This window comes from Fukomys damarensis, unplaced genomic scaffold (assembly GCF_012274545.1).
Source record: "Fukomys damarensis isolate Sample0158 unplaced genomic scaffold, DMR_v1.0_HiC HiC_scaffold_19, whole genome shotgun sequence".
Lineage (NCBI taxonomy): Eukaryota > Metazoa > Chordata > Mammalia > Rodentia > Bathyergidae > Fukomys > Fukomys damarensis.
Window position 1 is genome coordinate 20636322 of NW_022900931.1, and position 7863 is coordinate 20644184.

The 7863-nt window shown below is 41.9% G+C and overlaps 1 protein-coding gene across 1 annotated transcript in view; it reads left to right on the plus strand.

Moving 5' to 3' along the window:
• Irag2 (inositol 1,4,5-triphosphate receptor associated 2) overlaps positions 1 to 7863 on the plus strand; it is a 115976-nt gene that overhangs the window by 75604 nt on the left and 32509 nt on the right. The window contains exons 21-23 of the mRNA XM_010615129.3: positions 289 to 385; positions 1946 to 2093; positions 2803 to 2884. Coding sequence (XP_010613431.2) covers positions 289 to 385; positions 1946 to 2093; positions 2803 to 2884 — 327 coding nt within the window. The remainder of the gene's footprint in view (positions 1 to 288; positions 386 to 1945; positions 2094 to 2802; positions 2885 to 7863) is intronic.

The window sequence follows — 7863 nt, forward strand, 5'->3', positions numbered from 1 at the left end:
TTGTTTTTTTTTTTTTTTTTTTTTTGGTACCGGGGATCAAACTCAGGTCCTTGTGCTTGTGAGGCAGGCGATGGAACCACTGAGCTAAATCCCCGGCTGATATACCTTTTTTGATCAGAAGTATGAATACTTTTTATTTGACATATTTATCGCCTTCCCGACCTCTTTCACAGGGTCATTTGGGACCAGTTGTAGACTTTCTATCTTAGAACATGAAGAAAGGAAATGAGGGACTGTGTCATGTTGCCTTCCTTCGAAGAGCTAATAATACTTGGTTTTTCTGTTCAGAATCATCATTGTGGCCATCTGCAAAGGGATCAGGAAGGAAGAATTCATCAGACACACTTTGTGTTGAAACATACAATCTGGAACACACCTCTTCTGGGTAAGCATGGATAGCTTCTCCTACTCCTGCTCACACAGCGTTAGGGGGCCGGGAAGGGGTATTTTAGAAAGAAAATAATTGCAATTATATACATGTGGGGAGGCTGTTGAATACTTGGGTATTTATTTCTGAATTCAATCCATCTATCTATATATTTGAACAGCTATACCATGTTATATATATTAAAAGGCACCACAATATAAGTCCTCAAATAGGTCACAGACTGGTGGGAGGCAAGACTTTGACTCAGAAGAAGCCTAGGGGAGGAGAGAGTTAACATAATGAAAAGGGAAGTAAGAATACAAAGGCCTCAAGTGTTTGAAAAGTCATTTGGGGAAGGAGGATTTGGGTTAAGACACAGGAGAAAGAAAGTGTGAAGAAAGGAAAAGCTGGTCTTCGATCAAGCTGTGGATTGTTACTGACTGCCAGGCTAAGGAAAAAGAGCTTTTGTCCTAGGAAGCGCTCAGAGTTAGGATAACTCCCAGCATAACCTGTATGCACTTAAATGCAAAGGTTGATATTGCTTCTGAAAGAGCAAGAGAAATGGGATGATTATCAAGATAAATTTAAGAAACAATAGAAAAGTGATTTGAGGGTCCTTTAAACTGCTGAGAAACTACTATTAGTGCGAATGGGATGTCCAGTTTGTGTTGGACAATACATTATGGCTTTGTGGAGATTATTTTATTGATGATATTTCAGTGATAACCACGACCACCAATGTCAGCACTTAAAGAATGCTTGCTATGTTCCTAGTACATTCTGTGCTCTGACTGCATCTATTAACTCATTTAATTCTCACCCCATCTCTATAAAGTAGGGATGCTAATGTAGTTCCTACTTTAAAGAGGAAACAGTTATTAATTTATGCAAGGTTATGTATCCATTTATATATAAATAAACTAAGATTCAGAGTAGCTTAGTTATTTATCCAACATCACACAACTAGTGTATGTTAGAGCCAGGATTTGAACTAAGACACTGTGGTTGACTCAAAAGTCTATGGTTTTTGTTAAATTCTGCAGCTTCCTAAACATGGAAATGTACCCAAGTTGTTTTCCCCACTAAAATAGCTTGCTACTCCAACCTATTTCCTGGCCCACTTCTTGGTGGGTTGTCATTGTGTCTAACAATTTTCTCTTGAGGAATCTACAAGTTGTTCTGTAAGGGGCTCGACAGTATTTTAGGCCTTGTAGTCTGTGTAGTTTCTGTTGCTACTGAGCTTTACACTGGAGCACACAGTCAGCCATGGATAATACATAACAGATGTGTGTGGCTGTATTCCAATAAAACTTTATTTACACAAACAGGGAGCTAGCTGAATTTTGTCTGCTGGCTGTACATTTTAGGTTCTTGAGTTGCCTAGTAGACAAAAGTTTTTTGTGTTCCTCCATGCAACTACCATCTAGGTGAGATCTGATAAAACATTAATAGAATTGTTTTGACTTTTGCTTTTTCAGAAATGATTCAACAAATCTCTCAAGAGGGGGAGAATTTACGCTTGATATGGTCTGAACCGGAAGTTAACTTCTGTTTTTATTCCTTTGTGTTCTTCTGCAGATGCCTTGTCTCTGGAGAGCTGCACAGTGATTCCAGGGCTGGCACTCACATCGTTCTCGTGTGTAGCCAACCCAACCTGTGCTTCATGGGAAAGGCCTAAGAATGGAGAAATAAAGGATGATGCTTTGGACGTGACTAGACAGTGCGAGTGAGTTCAGGGAGCGCAGTTCCCTTACCCCACTCTTCAAAGGCATCTTCTTCCCATTGCCCAACGTTTGAATTGGTCAGAATTTCATGCCCTGAGATCATAATGTTTTTGCTGAGGAACTTCTCCAAGTTTTTGAGGGTTTATAATTTTAAAATAAAGAGACTGCTTTCGAACTTCATACTACCCATTCTAAAATTCTGATGAATCCTATGACATGTCCCAGTTGTTAGGTATGTGCATCCTGTACGCGCTGCTAAGTAACTTAGGTGAGTTTTGCTCATATTTCTTCTATTCCTTTCACCCACGAGATGAACAAGCCTCTGGGCTCTCATTCCTGTCTCCGCACCCTCGTCCTCTTTCAGTGCTCATTTGTGCTCACCTGCCTTTTTAAGTATGCAGACTGATATTCCTCAGGAAAATTTAGAAATGTCATGGGAAGTTGGTGAGAACTCTCTACCCCCAGTGAAATTTCCTTTCTGTACTGAGGCTTGAGGAAGCAAGACTTTGAATTGCAAATTCTTCATTTTCATTTTTGGCTGGCTTTTCTGCTGTTAGGAACCTCTCTCTGATGGAGCCAGGAGGTCTTTCATTATATCTGTCTTCAGGTGTGGCTTTCATTAGAAACTTCGTAGACTAGGGGTGGGAGGGTAGGGACTATTTCTGCTAAATTTTTCACTTGTAGTAAAGTATCGGTACTTTCTACCCCCAGGTGCCTTGGCCCCACAAGTGGTCCCGACCCGGGACCAGATCTTTCAGGTTGCATCGGGATGAGTGATGACCTAAGTATGGGTGTAAGTACAGGAAGAGACTGCAACTTCATTTCAGTGTAACCTTATCCTGGTCCTCTTCCATGGTATTCTTTTTTTTCCTTTCTCTCTCTCAAAAGTATTGTGAATACTCTTATAAAAAGTAAGAGTCTGACACCACAGAACTCAGATTCATGAGAAAAATTACCTTTGGAAGTCAGAAAATTAAAGTTCAGCCATTTGGGGGGAAGGGACTTTCTGTTCCTCGTGTGGGTATAAACTTCGGATATACGACCAGGGGAAGATTTGGATGAAATACACTGAAGGTTGTGCTCGAGAAGCAGGCTGGCTTGGGATTTAAATTCACTAATGACGGTGAGAAGTGTCAGGTCCCATAAACTCTCTGAAAACTGGGGTGGAGGCTACATAGTCTGCGAGAAACTGGCCCTTCGTCAGAGACCACAAAGCAAGACCGTGCCCCAAGAGTGTCGATTGCCAAGGTCAGGTACTCATGCTTCTGCTCTGCCCAAGAAGAGAAAAACATTGACCGCCTTGAGAAAGCCCACTTGGGCCAGCTCCCCAGGGCTCTGTGAGGTGGTTGGATTCCCTCCCCCTTCTGCAGCCTGGGGCGGGCCCTGTGACTGCGATCAGATGCAGCAGGCAGTTCTGTCTCAGGACTTGGCCGTGCGTCCTTCTCCCTTTTTACGTCTTTACTGATGTAAAACCCACATACCAAACCATTCACTGATTTCAACTGTTTAGTTAAATGATTTTAATAGATACACAGAATTTTACAACACTTATCCGTGATCAGTTTTAGAACATTTTGACTGCCCCCCGCCAAAGTCTCCATATTCTTTTATACCCTATTCACCTTGGCCCTAGACCTCAGCCCTCAGTGACTACAAACCTACTGTCTCCATGCATTTGCCTATGCTGGGTATCATCTGTAAATGGAATAAAATAGCTCATGATCTCACGTCTAGCTCCTTTCAATTAGCATAAGGTTTTCAGGCATCATCCATGCCATTAATATTTCATTCATTTTCACGGTAGAGCAATATTCCATTGAATGAATATACCATATTTTGTTTATCCAGTCACCTATTTGGGGCATTTGAGTTGTTGTTTTACTTTTTGGCCATTGTAAAGCTAATATGAATATCACTGCATAAGTTTTTGTATAAACACGCTTTTAAATTATTTTGCATTTATACCTCTTGGTGGAATTACTGCCTCTTATTGTAGCTATACATTTGCTAGGTTGAGAAACTGCAGAACAGATTTTCACAGTGGCCTTACCATTTTACTGTCTCATCAGCAAGGTGCCAAGACTCCACTAACTTCTCCACGTCCTCCCCTTGAGTTTAGCCATCTTAGTGAATGCCAAGGGCTGTCTCATGACGGTTTTGATCTGTGTCTTCCTGGTTAATGTGTTAGCTCTTTGCTTGCTGTGAGAAAACCGGCTTAAAGGAGATGCTGTCAGAGGTTTCTGTGTTTGATTGATGGCTCTGTCGCTCTCAGGTCTGTGGTGGGAAGGGTGTGATGGAGCAGAGCTTGCCTCATGACACGTCACCTCCTGACAGACAGGAAGCTGAGAGACAGGGAGAGGGGTAGAGAGGAAGGGCCAAGGAGCAGATCTAGTCCCGAAGGTCGTGCCCCATGATCCGCTCCCTTCAGTTAGGCTCCGGCTCTTCCTAAATTCTGTTAATCCCAATAGTGCCATCACATTACGATGGAGTCATCCATTGGTGAGGTTGAATCCTCCTGATCCAATTACTTTCCAAAATCCCCGCTTCTGAGCACAAAGAATCTTGAGGGGCATTTTAGATCTGCACCATGATGTATACTTGGCCATTTGTATTTCTTCCCTGGTGATAGCTCTACTAATATACTGTAGAAAACGCTATTATTTCTGTTTTCCTCTTGAGTCGTAGGAGTCATTCTTATTCCTTATAAGTGTATATATCTGACATTTTTTTCTGTTCATTAGTACCTGTTTTTCTAAGTAGCAAAGAAAAAGGAAATAGGTCTATTTTGCTATTACTCAGTACTCTACTTAAAGGCTTTAATACAGGAAGTTGAACTTGGAAGCTTACAGGATGTTCAGCTGTTAGTAATTTCCCTTTGATTTGGCCCTGACTTTCCTAAGAAGAGGGAAGAAACAAATAGCAACAGTGCACTAGGAACTGGGTCTCTACATACCATATCATCAACCCTCTGCACCACCTTGAGTGTGTTTTTTGCTTTTTACAAAGGAGATGTCTCAAGTTGAGGAAGTTAAGTAACTTTTCCAAGATCACTCAACTAGCGAGTAGGGAGTCTGGATTTGAAATTCAGGTTTGTCCAGCTTCAAAGGGTATGCCCTTTTCATAACCCCTTTTTACTACGCCAAATTTTGACATTTCAGTCATCCGGATCAGTCTAGTTACCTTGAAAGTGCTGCCCTGTGTACCTAAAGGCCTCCTAGTCTGCTCTCATTGCGTTGTGTGACTGAGCTGCTCTGTCTGTGCTCCTGACACCCACTCAGAGATAGGAGCGACCAGGGATCACAAAAGGCACTCTGCTCACCAGCTCTGGTGGAATGTACAGGTTTCCCAGAGGTTCACACCCTGTCCTAGTGTCATTTCAGCAGCCTCAGGAACTAGTCCTTTGGCTTTATTTGGGGGTTGAAACCACCAGTCCTCCATGTCCCTATTTCAGGGTTCTCTCCCCTGGAGAGTCAATGCAGCCTAGAGGCTGAGCCGTCCCCTGCTTGTCCCCCAGCAGTTCCCCGCCTGTCATCTTCATCCTCCCACCCCCATCTTTAAGCAAACACTAAGTTCTATATCTAAGAGTTTTCTATAAAAAGTATAGAGAATTAGAATAAATAAAAGTGACAAAAATCATAATCCATGTTCAACCCGGTAAAAATGGTGGTGTTTTCTGTGAAGTCTTTGGCTTTAAAAGATTCATCTCTGCCAATCTACAGCCTTATAACATACAACTGCACCTTGGGTTCGAGTCCCTTTTTAACCTGGCCGCACCTACCCTTATTCCCTCGTCACAGCCCATGGTTGTCCCTCCATGTCTGCTAAACCTGGTCACGATCACACAAGCCTGTCTGGGGTGTTTTCTCTGCCCAAAGCACTGTGTGATTCTCCATTTTTCAAAATTCTATGTGACTTGTCAAGGCCATTTTAAAATGCAACAGTTTCATAAAAACATAGTAGCTTAAAATGTCAATGGTTAAGTATCTCCTGTTCCTGTTGAGGTAGCAATCATAGTAGGCTAGATTTTCCCTCCCCTAGCTTCTGTGTGATTCTGGAAACATATTTTTTGGGCCTCGGCCCCTCATTTCTCAACTGTTTCACTCCTTTTCTTCGAGACTTCAGTAACTCTTTGCCCTCTTCTCATCCTTTATACTCTGGTTGCATTGGAGCAGTGCATCTCCTCTTTTCCTGTCTTTTTTCTTTCCTGGGGATTGTATCCAGGAAATATTGAGCTATATTCCCAGTCCTTCTTATTTATTTTGAGATATGATGCTGACCTCAAACTTGTGATCCTCCTGCCTCAGCCTTCCAAGTAGGTAGGATTGCAGGCATGCACCACCATGCCTGGGTTAGTTATTTGTTTTCTTATATTTAAATCTGTGTTAGAAAGTAAACTTGGTGGAGCGAGCCCTTATTTTCTCAGTACCCAGTATGTGTCTAGCACCCTGAATAGTTTTGGTACGTAGCTCCCTCTTAATGTTTATTGAATGCACAGTTGTCTTGCAATCACTATAGGTTCTCTTAAAACATGGAGAGTGAGTACTCAATTAACGATTGCCTTCTGACTCTTGGACTGATTTCCTAAGGATGTGAGATTCATTCTCTGTCCCTCCCCTATGTTTACAGAGGAAGCTGTATTCCAGCATTTTTTTCATAGGGCAAAATGCAAGTTAGTACTGAACATAAGTATTTTTGAAAGGGACTTTGAGTGATCAGAGCAATCTAATAAAATTGTTGTCTCCAAAGGAACATCTCATAGTAAAATAATTTGGGGTCTGGTGTGGGGCATTCTTGAGAAGAACAGAGCTTTGTTTAAGAACAGCTGATTGGGGATATTTTGCTCTAGGAGAGAAAGAAATAAATTATTTGCAGTCTATGTTTTAGAGCTTCATGTTGAAATATTTATAGATGAGATGTTAGGATAGCTGGGATTTACCTCAAGACTGTGCACAAGTAGGCTTGGTATAAGAGAAATAAGATTAGCCGTAAGTTGGTAATTGTTGAACCTGCATCACGAATACACAAAGGTTAATTCTTCTATTCTGTCCACTTTAGTCTTTATTTGAAATTGATGTTAGCAACACCTTAGAATTTTAGAACACATATATAGGCTTTGGATTACAGAGATCTGGATTTAAGACTGGCTGTATTATTTCCTAGCTGTGTAAACTTGGACAAATGGCCTTCCATGGCTTAAGAAGTATCCTGTAAAGCCTCAAGCATCCAGCGCTTGGTCCCCAGTGCAGCAGTGTTTCGGGGTGGGGCCTAGAGAGGTGACTGGGTCCTAAACGCACTAACCTCTTCAATGGATTAATCCAGCGGTGAGTTCATAGCTAAATGGGCCATAAGGCAGTAGGGCCCAGTTGGAGGAAGTAGGTCACTTGCAGTGTGCTGTTGAAGAGTATATCCTGTTTCCTCCACCCCCTCTCTGGCTCTCCTCTTGCTCTTTGCTCCCTGGCTGCCATGAACTGATCAGCTTTCCCCCACCACGCCCTTGCACCACTGTGTTTCTGCCTGGGAGGCGGCCAACCATGGACTGAAACCTCTGAAACTCTGAGCCAAAATAAACTTTTCCTCCTTTAAATTATTTGTGTCAGACATTTTGTCCCAGCAACAGAAACGTGACTAACACATGGATTAACCTGTCTAAATTTGCTTGTGTTACCCATGAAACAGATAATTACTTTTCAGAGACTTTTGAGTATTGAAATATACACATGTGCACCCACATATATATTATGTATATATAATATATATTATATATGTATTATA